General features: G+C 39.7%; 1 protein-coding gene across 1 annotated transcript; it reads right to left on the reverse strand.

Annotated features, from left to right (window-relative positions):
* Nucleotides 1-1,538: 1,538 nt before the first annotated feature.
* PDK4 (pyruvate dehydrogenase kinase 4) lies at nucleotides 1,539-11,125 on the reverse strand. Its single transcript, XM_052692410.1, has 11 exons — nucleotides 10,880-11,125; nucleotides 10,251-10,392; nucleotides 9,210-9,281; nucleotides 8,431-8,615; nucleotides 7,898-7,987; nucleotides 7,320-7,397; nucleotides 6,667-6,743; nucleotides 5,922-6,020; nucleotides 5,519-5,629; nucleotides 4,799-4,912; nucleotides 1,539-4,075 (listed from the first exon to the last, which is right to left on the reverse strand). Exons 1-11 carry the CDS (start codon nucleotides 11,025-11,027, stop codon nucleotides 3,944-3,946), a joined length of 1,248 nt encoding a protein of 415 aa, XP_052548370.1. The 5' UTR covers nucleotides 11,028-11,125; the 3' UTR covers nucleotides 1,539-3,943.
* Nucleotides 11,126-13,357: the final 2,232 nt, after the last annotated feature.

The raw sequence follows: 13,357 nt of genomic DNA on the forward strand, positions 1-13,357 counted from the left end.
TTGAGTCTGGTAGCTCTCCTTATCAAAGCTATCAAGGCCTATTTCATAATAAAGCTATGGAAGGGACATTATCACACACTGAGGGCAAAGTCTGGTGTATTTGAGAGCTTGGTGAAGTGATAGGAAAGAGATGATAATGAACAACACCTTATCAGGCAACAGAGAAATTAAACTGGAGGAGTGCCCAAGGCACTAGCAACAGAATCAGTGTTAAGCATTTTATCTAACAACCTGGAATAGAAAACACTGGATGTTTTGATGTTATTTCTGTTGACTTCAGGAACCTTTGTAATCTCCAGAGCAAGGGTAAAAGGCTGGGAAGCACAACATCTGCTTATCTTGTGTGAAACCAGAATGTAATTCAGCCATGACTAAACTTACTGATTTCATTGCACCTCTGACATGCTGAAAGCAAGCCAATCACTGTACCTCCAAGGCTTGCTGAGTCAGGAGTTGGGTGCATGGCCACTTGCATTCAACAAGCTTATGTGCAGGAAGGAAAAAAATTCCAACTACTGGAGCATTCTGGACAACAGAGCTGGGGGTAAAACAAGTTGCCTGAGAACAGCATGAGGGAGATCATGTATTACCTGCTAGGGACACATGCTTGCCAGGCTTGTTGCAGGCTGCCCACAGCTGCAGCTTGCCCAGCTCACAGCTGCACAGCACACAGCCTAAGGGTTAGGCCATCTTACTGAAATTCAGGCAAAGGCTGTATATTGCTGGGAAAATGCAGGTCAGTGAAAGGATCAGGACTACATAGGACTGTATTATTGCAGCAGACTGCTTTGACCAATAGCCATAGTTCCATGTTAAAGCAGCCCTTAAAACCAAGTTGTCCTATTGTTCTAGAGCTATACAACGTATGTTTCATGCAAGGAAGGAGACAGTCACCTAGATTTCCAGTGGGAAGCACTTACATAAGTGCAGTTTTTAGGAACCTTTATTTGGCAGTGAAATAGTTTGATTGTCCCCCACAGTTGCTGCACAGCAGCAGTGTTGGGAATGACAGACAAGAATCTTGTCACTTACCCGTTTGGCTTCTGAAACCACTCATTTTGAGACTGTCACTGATTCATCTTATGCAAGTTGTTTGTTTCTCATTTTTGCTCTATTAAGACTTCAAGATTACTTGCATACCTTTTTCTGCAGCTAGGAGTCTGCAGAGGCAGGATGCATTTTTGTAGGCAAGAGATTAGTAATCAAGACTGTAATAACTGATTACAAAAAGAAAATCACATCAGTCAAGACAGGATTGGATCAGGAGTTAAAAATCAAATCCAAATAAATTGAAACAGATCAATATGATCACATTGAAAAGAATTCCTTAAGCAGGCAAATATGGTACACAATGACTTATGTGCCAGCAAACGAGAGGAAGTTTTCATGGTAACAAAATTGAAGCTTAAAACAGCTGTTTTAACTGCAGATTTCTTTACAACCTTAAGCTACATTACATACAGCATGTCTGATGTCTTTTGAAACTTCACATTGGTCTACACTTGTAGTGTACTTAACAGAAATAAAGATAGTAGACAATCATTAGAAAGATTTTATTACAAAATTATTTCAGTATCAACAAGCACGTAAAAGGCTTAAAACTACAGCTCTATTTCCAGAAATATAAATTCAGTAAAGGCTGAAAGAGACAGCATTTTATTTAGGCAGATAGCCCTTAACAAGTTTTTAATACTAAAGGAGACTCCATAAGGTTTCCTGAAGTGCTACACACATCTGTCTTCATTGTATGTTCTGCATATACAACTTTGAAATTACACTTATCCAAAAAGCCCCTATTTGCAAGCACTATTACAGACATTCATTTACAGCACTCACATGCTTCAGATGCTTTTAAAAATAGACATTACAACTTCAAGCTGCAGTAGCTGAAGCTATGTTATAAATCTACAATCTATCACAACATCATAAATCACAGTCAAGCATAACTGAGTGCAAAGAGGTATTGTGTTTACTTAACAATAACTATCTAGGCATATTTTTGTGACCTTATATTCAATACAAGGTCAGAGTATTCAAGTACATTATGGCAGTGAAAGCAGTTTTTTCACATCTGTATTTTCTAGACAAAGATATTTCAGTTTTGTTATCCATTTCATTCACTGAGAGAGTGAAAATACTCCTGAAATGGTGACCTTTGCTGATCGCAGCTTATTCACTGGGATAAGAGTTGCCTCAATGCAGTATTTAAGTCAATATGCTCAGTAATTATCACCATTACTTCTAAACTTCCTATTTGAAATAAATGAACAGAATACTACTTTATTTTCCACTGAGAAATCTACCCCCAAAAACCTTTTAGAACACAAAAGGTAGATCTAGCTTTCTCTTACTGCTACTTAAAAAGCATTTGCTATTCACAGTAGACTGTGGAGTAGATTTCTGCCCAACAAATGCAAATCTGCTTTAGAAAACTGTCACATCACTGAGCAGGATGCTTTAAATACTGTATTTGCAACTTCCTTCCAAGAAGGATTTACACTTAGGATATTGATGCTTGTTAGCCAATAACAATTCAAGTAGCATTACACAGCCCTAGTGAACCTTGTTGACTGTCCAGTTGAGAAATTTGTCACTTTGAGTAAATTCCATTACTTTACTTATGAGGAGGGGAAAAATCCACAAGGATGGGAAAGGTAGCAGCTTACTAAGAATGGACCATTTTCTCAACAGCTCTCTCCCACTGGCACTCCTCCTGTGGCAATTCCCCTTTTGTTGTTCATAAAAATCATCATAAAAAGTTATCAGTGCTGTTGATATTTTCAGTCTCTTTTCCTAAGACCTTTCCACTACAAAGGACAGTGCTTAGAACAACATTCTACTCCAACACCACTCTTCCTAAAAACCTAACAGATTTCAGCATCCATCACAGCTCTCAAGGTGTCAAATCCCTGTATACTTTAGACAGTGTGGTCCAATACACAGTTGACAAAGATGGTAGTAGACAAATTTTAGCTTAGTGCACTGAACTCACTGGTTATCTTACAGACTGACAAAAAAGAATCACAGGATAACATTTTAAATACGCCGTTTCCCATGTCATGCCCATATAACAAAGCATCATCAAAACCTTTCATTTCAACTTGCACATCTGACTTCAGTTCCTGGAAAATCCTAACTAACTTGGCACATACTGTCATGAGCACTGAGATATAGGCAAGATGTAAGTTGGCCTCATAGCTGTTAATATCAAGTTGCTTCATTAAAATCTCTCTTCTTAGTTACCTTATGCACAGGAGCCTTGCTTCACTAGCTTTTCCATCAACAGCTTGAAGAAACACAAAATGAAGTGTTGAGAGCAAGACATCACCTAATGATTACTGGAAAATCGAGTTGCTTCTTTTGTTAAGACAGGACTTCCTTACAAGTGGAAAAAAAACACTTCTTTCTTACCAGGGCTCCCTCCCTCCTTCCCAGTCAGGGTCTATTTGGATGATGTTTATAACATGGTAGTCTTACAGCAAGGTGAAAGAATATTTTCCAGATGTTCTAAATGCAGCTTTTAATACAGGTACATCTATCTACCTGAGGAGTTCTGTAAAATGAGCTGCTGATATCTACTCTAGGAGAAAAAATATACCAGCTTAACTGATGTATTTATCAGTATCAAAATTCAAGCGTTAGACAGGAGTCAAATTGCACACCTCCACCACAAAGTCTTTGATCATAACAAAAATAGCCTGAGTTTCCTCTATACACATATCCCTTCTTTAAAGACATATGCACTTCTATTTTCTTCAGCCTGAAGTTCACAGCAAGATTTTACATTTAATGTATACAGCCTAGGCTATAACATCTTTAGCTTCCTCTTCTGCCAGTCCTGCAACAGAAGAATTTGCCTGTTTGGAGTTAGATGAGTACTTCCAAACACTAGTCTCTAATAAGCCAGCTTGATCCCCTTGGATGCCTTTATAGCCACTTCCCTTCAGAGAGCTGCGGTCTGCTTTGGGCCTTTACTTGGGATGCACCAGTCATCTGCCTCTGAAGTTGCTTGGTAATGTTTGGAAGCAGATTTGTTAAAAACTGGAAGTTTTTCTACTGATTCTGTTGATAGGGCCTAAAAAGAAATAGAAATTACACTGAGAATATTCATTCAAGGATTAATAAAGTCACACTAAAAAATAAATTTACACAAACATTTCTGTATCAGTTGCAACAGTTAACCCACTCCAGTACCTAAGTTGGCAATCTAAGCTTTGCAGGACAAATGCGTAACATCAGATCATGTTTATGCACTTGTATAGCCCTAAAAAGGTATTCTGGAGCCTGTTTTCAAAAAAACCCTGAAGGCACCAGAAAAGAAATACACAGAATTACAGAGAAACTTCAAGATGTGATCTTTTCCTACCTATGTATTCTGCAGCTAAGGGCTTATTCAGACTCTTTCATGATTAGTTTACAAGACTTTGTCTAGAGTTAAGAACGAACAGTGACAGAAACAGTATCTGCTACTCACATCTCATTTCCATTACTTCATTTTACCCTTGTACTGCCTATTCTATGAACCAGGAGACACCAAATCTATCTAACATGAGAATCTCTGAATTTCATTCCAAGCTCTCATCAGTAGAGACTCAAGATACAGCCGAGTATCTTGAACAACAAAAAGAAAGCAACAGCTTGTTTAAACATACTGGCATTTCTTTAAAAAAAAAAAAAAAAAAGTTTTCCTGCTCAGAGAATTAATTTACCTTTAATATGATATTGAAGTAGTCACTTTACTGCATTAACAGTGGTTATCAGTGTTTGTTTAGTTTTTACACAAAAACGTAAAACGTACCTTCAAGTAGATAATAGCATCTGTTCCATAGCCACATATGGAGTAAAGATTCAAGTCTCCTTGGAAGTATTTGGCATATAGACGGGAAATTGGCAAGCCATATCCAAAGCCAGCCTAAAAAGTACAGTACAGAAATGAATTGTGTTAGCTCTTATGACTTAGAAATAAATAGCCAGAAAATTTTCAGAGACTCTAGACTTCAGAAGTCCTTTATACTTTCTCTTATTAGAAGATATCTCTAATCAGTTTCATATAAAAATTGAATACTTAAAAAAAAACCTCCATCACGGAGGGAAAAATGTAGATATACTCAAGTCTTACTTCCATACATTACACTTCTGTGTTTTCCTTGTCCAGTTTCACTAGTACAGCTTGATTAGTGTAAGTTTTTTACTAGTGGATATCTAAATGTATCCCACTGTGCTTGCCTCTGTAAAGGCAGAACTTCTAGTAAATTTGATGACTGAATGGGAGTGACAATTAATTATTGTCGTTGGAGTAGAAGAAAAATCAGATTAGGTTGGAATATTTGTCTCTGTTTATACCTTTAAAGGCACATTCATTGAGCTAGATATTAAATTTATTTCATAGAATGTTAGTTCTTATCTATGAGGCTCAATCTTTGCATACCCTACAAAGCAGCAGGGTAGACATAACATTCATTATTTATTATTAATCTGCCCAATACTTATAGCAACTTCAGCACTGAAATCATCTTACAAGAGGAGTTTGTCGACCATCATCCATACTTGGTCTTGGTGCTGTGGAATACATGTAGCTAAACAGCTGCTCAATTTTCCTTACTGGAACACCACCTCCTCTGTCAGAGATCTGATTTAAAGAAAAATAAAGTTAACTAGGATCATGTACTAAACCCAGTATTTAAAGTACTGATATTTAACAAACCCAACAGTAATAAATGCTATTTGTTTCACAGAAAATTACTTTTCAGTAATACTTTCAATTAGATAATTGCTCTAGATGTATGCTATCAACAGAAAGCTCATACGTATTATTTTCATCTGTTGTCACAGAACTTGTGGAAGTTCTAATGGAATTTACTGCAGCACATGCAATCATAAGGATTATGTTAAGGCCATATAGTAGATGGCCAATGAGATACCTTAATGGCCAGGTCTTCTTGTCCTAGAACAACTGTTACTTCAACTGGAGGGAGGGAAGGACTGTTCTCATGAAATTCAACTGTTGCCCTCATTGAATTCTATGGAAATGAAGGTTGCCATTATCAGTGTTGAATCTATGCATTAAAATCAAATTAATTTAATATTTCTGCTATGTCACAGAAGTTAAGCACAGTTACCACCAATTACTACCAGCTTTGAGAAACACTTTGCAACTTACGTAACATAAAGAGAGCAGGAGCTTTCACATGTAAGAACACCTCTATGTTTTAAAAGATTACTTTTTTTGAAAGATGTGTTTTTCACCAATATCTAGCCAGGCAAATCTAAGTAAAATAAACTCACACCCTTTGGAGTCAGTATGCTTGTGGGGGGAAAACTGAGTTCAGTAGTCACTATAGACTGCCAGAACTCAGCATTCCATATTGGCAGGACATCAGTTCAGCCCTATTTACTACTTGAAGATGCATTACTTAACCCAGAGCAAAACTGCTCTATGGTTGTCACAACCCCATGTACCACTTACTCCCTCTCTACCATATCCTGTCTCACTTGCTACCACCATGTGAAAGTGTCCAAATATTTTCCTAGAAACTGCCACACACAGTAAGTTTTTATAAATCCCACTGTTCCATGCAAAAACTCTACTTCACTCAAGTCTAGCTAGAAAATAATGAAACTTCCGCTCAGAAAAACAGAAGAAAGAAGCAACATATACTGACATACCTTAAAGAGCTCAAAAAGCATGTGAAAGAGATGAGATGGAACATAGACAATGTTAATTGGCTCTCCTGGAAGTTTTCCTAGAAGAAGAGAAAGACAAGTAAGACTTATGAGGGGGATAGTACTGTTTGTCTTTGGTACTGCATCCAAATTTTACAATAAGCAAGTTATTCACTAAAACAAACAATAAAATATTTAAATTTTGAGTGTTTCCTCACAACTGAACAATTTTGTTCAGGTAATAATTATCACCAGCTTAGTAATTATTAATTCCATTCTACACACAAAGTATTTCAGAGGTTGACACATGCTCAAGATCCCACGTTTGCAGCTTAGACTAGAACATGTGTTCTTCAGTCAGTAGACAGACTTCTTCCACCCAGATACAGAGCTCCTCTCAGCAACTTATTTTATTTTTAAGTACAAACTAGGCTTGTACTCAAATCTGTAAATATAGCCTCAGGAAATCTCATGTTTAAGATGCAGTGACATCTGACACAGGAGCTTAAGTGAGGTGATTGTAACAAAGTGCAGAAGAAATACCACAAGACAGGTCAAATGATCTGTACCACCGTGGCTATCGAAATGAGAGCCTTTTGATTCATTAAAGGCATTGACAGCTACAATAAAAAGTAAGACATAAGCCCTCTTCTTACCGTTTACTTGATTAAGCTTCAGTTCTGGAGATGTTAAATAGTACTGGTCACATAGCATCTTGGAACTTTGAAAAGCATCTGAAATATTTATTTAAATAAAGCAAGTGAAATGGAGCATTACATACTGTAGAACATTCTAATGCATGGCAGCATACAACATTTAACTGTGATAGCTGCTAAGGTGATACAGACTATAAATCTTTGCTTTACAGGGCATGGTAATGCTGCATCCACTGTGTGCACTAAAAGTGAGACTAAACAGGACATCACAGCAGCACAGGCAAGTTTTCAGCACAATTTGGTGATGCATCTGGTGTATTATATACGATTAGGTAGTGCTGATTCCAACACTAGAGATGATTTTCACTCCTACCATATCTGACAATTGCTAGGCCTGCTACTTCTTTTTTTTAACTGCTAATTTATATATTATATTTTATATCCTATAAAAACTCATGCTTTGATAGACTGTTTTCAGCTATTTCAACAAAAAACTCAACATCTTATGCTACACACACTGCCTATCCAAACTATCTGCAACCAAATGCTGATCATGTTAAAGACATCAGAACACTTACCATTCACTACCTCAACAACATCACAGCAAGGATCAATACTTCCAATGTGCCTCGGGTGACCTGATCTGGATTTATCATCAAAAAGAAGGGCTGTTTTGGATGAAAACAAATACTGTACTTAATCACACTTGCTATACTACAAAACAATTTCATATTGAGTATAATCTCAGTAGACAATCATATCAGTACTGCTTATGCCCTTTTTAGATTTAAAAAGGCAATCCACTGGCAGATTTATGTGCAGTTCAAGATGTAAAGGCTTTTAAAATGCAAAAAAAGCACCTCATCTTCCACAAAAGACTTTACTTTCTAGACTACAGACTAGTTGTAAGTTCTCCCATTACTTTAAGTCAGACAGTCTAACTTTCCAGTGTCTCACAGTCATCTGAAAATGATCTCTCTCTGACAGCTCTGAGCTGTGCTTACATTCAGTTGTTTTTCATTTGGTTGAAGACAGGAGTTGGAACTAGAGGATCTTTACGGTCCCTCCATGATTCTCTAAAGCCTTTCCACAGATAAGAACTTCTACTTACTGTGTTGGTTCATCAACATCCGGGTGGAAATGCGGCTCATGTAAAAACGATCCAAGAAGTACTGAATGTTTTGATTGGTGACAGGATCTACTTTAAACATATCTTTGTATTCAATTACTCCTTGTGCCATTGTAGAGACTACATCGTGATGTCTGTTTCGAACTCTAATTAACGTATCTATAAATCTAGATCAAAAAAGTTTTATTAGAACATCACTCTAAGACTACATGAAAGCAAGTATAAAGTTATTACCCCATCCAGCAGCATAGATAACTGGAAGAGTCTTAATATGGTTTCTTACTCCATTCTTTTTAAAATTAACTCCTCACTGACTTAGAATTCTGAGTTTGATATTTTAATATAATCTGCATAATCATTATCCACTTAAATTTGTGGCATTTTTACTCATTCATAACAGTTTGCATAGAGGGGAATGCAGTTTGCATGAAGGGTTAAGAGACCCCTAGCTGAAATCATAGAAGGAAGCTGGGATTTGACATGAGATAATTTTCGTTGATCTTTATGTCGTGACAGTTTGAGGGGCAGTGTGCCCAGAAACAAAGTTACGTAAGATCTTTTGAGAAGTATTGCTTAACTTAATCAGATACTTCTACCAATTTGCTCTGTGCTCAGCACTTCATACTAGATTATCAACTTCATCTCAGGACAATGGTCATTCTGAAGTGATTACATTGTAAGAAATTGAATGCATGTTCAGAAGGTCCAAAAAAAAAAAAAAAAAAAAAAAACCACAAAAACAAAAAAAACTGAAAGCTTACTCAGATAAGACTTTTTGGTCATCTGGGCTTTTCTGATGGAACTCAACCAGCTCCATTAGACTTTGGATGTACCTATTGAAAACACAGAAGAAACATGCTATCAGTTGATTTTTATTAGTATGAACAAGATGATCAGTGTCTTGTTATAGTCATAACTCTTAACATGTTAGTTAGAAATCCAAAGTATCTCCAGAACAAAGCTCCACCTCAGTACAGGAACACAGACAGTCACTTCTGCCTGAATCCTAGAAGTCACACAAGCCTTCTTGCGCTTGCCACCCAGAAAGAAATTCAAAACATCACCACAATAACATGTCAATGTTATTCTCTTATAATTCGAGATGGTAAGACAGGCATTTCAAAATAAGATCATCATTAGGAAAGTACCCAAGCAAAAGTTTTTCCAGGTCTGATCAGCTTTGACAGAAACTAAGTACTTGATCCTCTTTGCTAATGGCATCTGACAGCCTTGACGCATATTGCAAAGGCACAACCGTAGTTTATTAGATTAAGAACAGTTTCAGGATCTTACTCTACTACTTTTGCTCTTTATGCAAGTGCTGCAATTGTGCCAGTAGAACAAGGTTAATTCTGACCTAATCACTGCCCTACAGAGTGAATGTTAACTGAATGATAAACACCTCACAGGTCAAGGCAATTTGCTACAGAATGGAAGTCCTGTTAGCAATCCCATCAGTGAGAGACCCAAACAAGCATACAGCCTGATCTTCCAGTTCCACATGCTCTGCTCTGTTTTCACATGGCAGCCAGACTCACTCTCTTCTTGCTTGCAAAGAAGTAGAAGCAAGTTTCCCTTGCTACATCAAGTTGTTAGCTGAAGAGACACTTTTTTTTTTTTTAAATTTAACTTTTGCATGCTAGTCAAGGACAAGGTAAAACAGCTTGCAGTTCAGCTTTGATGAATAAACTGCATTCCTTCTGTATTTTATTACTGTCTTCCATTACTCAAACACATCCATGACAACTGAGCTGTTGAAACCGTGTTCTTTTGCAGGCTCAGTCCAGGCCATTTTCACTTACCAGCTTTTCACTAACCGCACTGATGAGGTGCTTAGCAATTTATCAGGAAGGAGCTCAATCTCTCTCAGTATGTTCGCAAACCTCACAGGGAGCTCTTGTCGCAAGAACGCAAAGGAAGTCCTTTCACATCCATTAGTCGAGCCTATGAAACAAATCCAAGAAAAGCACGTTGGAACTATTTTTTCTCCAATACAGAAGTACGAACTGCCACCTTTCCCCAGACTTTCCCCAGCATGTGATCAGTGGCCAGTTCTCCTATGTGCACACTGCTGTGTTTATGTGACATAGCCCGTTCCATACTTGTGCATTTCCTATTTTGAAGGAGGGAAACGGTGACGCTGTAATCCTCCCGAAGCAGCTCTCCAGCCTTCGTAAACAACTAGGTCCGACCGTGCCACGTGAGCAGCACAGCTCACCGCTGCCAGCTCCGTAATCGGATCCGGGTACAGCTTGTTCGCTCCCTCGGAACAAGCCTAATGACTCCTCCTTAATAACGTGCGCCGCGCAACGCGAAAACATCCATCAGCCCATTAACTGCTGCCTCCCACACCCCATTAACACCCTCAAATAGAGCCGCAGCCCCCCACCGCCCCAAGACCCGGGCTGACCCCCGGCCCCGGTGCTCTCACCGAAGTCCAGCAGCTGCTTGATGGAGAGCGGGGAGGGGGAGAAGCGGGAGAACTGCTCCACCTCCCGCGGCATGCGGCTGCTGCCGGCCCCGGCCCCAGACCCGGCCAGGGGGACAGCGGTACGCAGGGCGATGCGGGCGGCCTTCATGGCTGCAGAGGTGGCGATCGGGGGATGCTGGGTAGCTCGGTTGGTTGGTGATGCTCCGGGTGCCAACGGGGTTCTCGCTGCCCCTCCGCCTGTGGGAGCACCTTCACGTGCCGCCTCTATTTACACCCGCGGGGGGCGGCGCTCCGCAGGCCCCGCCCCGCCCCGCCGACGGAAAGTTCCTCTCCAAGGAGCTCGTGACGGCCCCCCTTGCTCCCGTTGTACGTCCCGTCCCGTTCGCGGTGGCGCGTCGCCAGCCTCGCGGGGAAGTGACGGTGCCACCGGCTGCCCCGCGCCCTGGCGCCGCGCCGTGCCCGCTGACCTTGGTGGCAGGGCAATGTCAGCCCCGTGCGGCCTCGCTGAGGCCCGCTCGGGGCGGCCCGTCGCGCCACCGTGGCAGCTGAGGGGCTGCGAAGCTCGGGGGCCTGCCGAGCGTCCCTTGCCTGTGCCCTGCCTGGATGTGCTCCCTCGGGCTAAACGCGGGCCTTGTTACCGGCTCCAGCTGCACTGCCGACCCTGGAGCACGCCGGTGCTAACCGTTAGCTGAAAAGGAAAAACGGTAATGTTTGCAGGCTCTGCCTTGCGGTCAGCCTAGGGGATGCTAGCATGGAATTACAAAAAGTCTAGGATTGGTGCACTGAAGCTCAAAGGGAGCAAAATTTGATCTTAACCCCATGATTCAGTGTTTGACGTGTAGATCAGCATCGTGACCGGGATTAATAGTGGCCAAATCTCTGCAGACAGCTGCTTTGGTGACGCGCTGGTCCCAAAGCTCCGCATGACCCTTACTTTTTGTAGAGCTGACCCGTTAATTGGTGGGCCAAACTGCCCTCTCACTGTTAGCCAATCTTTCAGGGTTGCAGATGGGCTGGGAAAAGTCTGCACACCTCTTCAGTGATCTTTGATCTCCAGCCTGGTCAGCATTTTCCTAAGTTAAGGCTACAACATTATAAGCAGTTTTAATAGTGTAACCTTCAGCAGAAGAGTGCCTGGCACCCCAAATCTTAGCATGTAATGATGAAACAGCGATACAGCAATCTGGTTTTAATACTTTTAATATAACTTAGTCCAATTTTTATATACAAATGTTTATATACACTTTTCTATACATCTATACACAAATATATATATATACTTTTTCATGGGAAGGAAGATAATTTCCTAAAAAGAGCTCCATATACTTTAACATGCAGAAGAAAACACCTTATCATTTCTTGAACCTTTATCTCATTTTTCTCTTTCTAGTCATTATGTCTATTATGCCTGCTTTCTCTTCTACCTGTTCTTTTATTATTTTATTGCTCCCCACGGGGTAATTACTCCGTTATTTTTCCATCAGATGGATCAGATTTTTACCACAGTGACAGAATGTTGGCATATGAAAACGTGTAATGAAGCAAAATGAAGATATCTAATCAAGACAAACATAACCTTTTTGATTTTTCTGGTGTCTGCCAGAAGTTGAAAATTTGGCAAGGGACGTTGGGGTTTGCTTTTGTCTGTTTAACTTCATTTACCTGCACGTTGCAGATGACTCATGGAATTGAAAATAACCTACAAAGTGGTTTCAGTTACAGAATATGAGTGTAACAGCTTTTGTTTTCTATTAGGCTCTTCCTGGAGCTACTAATGAAGGGGAAGCAAGAATTTCTAGGCTAACACTTTACAATCAAATTTGAATCAAGAAGGTTCTTTGCGCTTGGACGTTATTCTAGTTTGTAAGGTCGCTGTTTCTATTTCTATTGAGATAATTTATTTTAATCTGCTGGTGAGCTGACTGTGGCTAATATAAATAACTTGAATTACCTCTATAAGTAGGCTTATTACAGATTCTGTTCTGAATAGAAAAATGTTTACTGGAAACAATTTCTGTTTTTCACATTTTTTTCATTACAGAATGTTTTTTTTCCCCTCTTTTCCTTTTAGTCAAATGCAGGAAATATAGGAAACATTGCCTTCTCCAACTGTTGAGAGTGCAAGGCTCCAGTAATTCAAAACTTGGGTGTTTCTCAAAACAGCACAGACTTCTACAAGAATTTTATACTTGCAGCCCTTCTACTAACAGAGTTCTATTACTCTGGGAGAAGTGTGTCTCCTTTATAACTCAAATTTGCTTTTTGCTCTTCATATGAGGCATGATGCAACAAAGTGCATTCTGAGCAACATGATTTTCCATTTGTGTAGACAGAAGTGAAGTATTTGGGACACAATTGTTAAGGATGCCCTGAATGCTGTCCAAGAAAGCTAATTTTTATGTGAAAATGTAGCACTAAATCAGGATTCATTATCAGCCAAACTGCATGTGAATACCGGGCTGTGAAAATTAAACCACT

This window comes from Tympanuchus pallidicinctus, unplaced genomic scaffold (assembly GCF_026119805.1).
Source record: "Tympanuchus pallidicinctus isolate F22 unplaced genomic scaffold, pur_lepc_1.0 scaffold3, whole genome shotgun sequence".
NCBI classification, from domain to species: Eukaryota; Metazoa; Chordata; class Aves; order Galliformes; family Phasianidae; genus Tympanuchus; species Tympanuchus pallidicinctus.

Coding starts and splice junctions, on each gene's coding strand:
- PDK4 (XM_052692410.1), bottom strand. CDS start 11,027: ATGAAGGCCGCCCGCATCGCCCTGCGTACCGCTGTCCCCCTGGCCGGG. Junction 10,393..10,879: donor CAAGCAGCTGCTGGACTTCG/GTGAGAGCACCG, acceptor TTTGTTTCATAG/GCTCGACTAATGGATGTGAA. Junction 7,398..7,897: donor TGTTGTTGAGGTAGTGAATG/GTAAGTGTTCTG, acceptor TAAATATTTCAG/ATGCTTTTCAAAGTTCCAAG.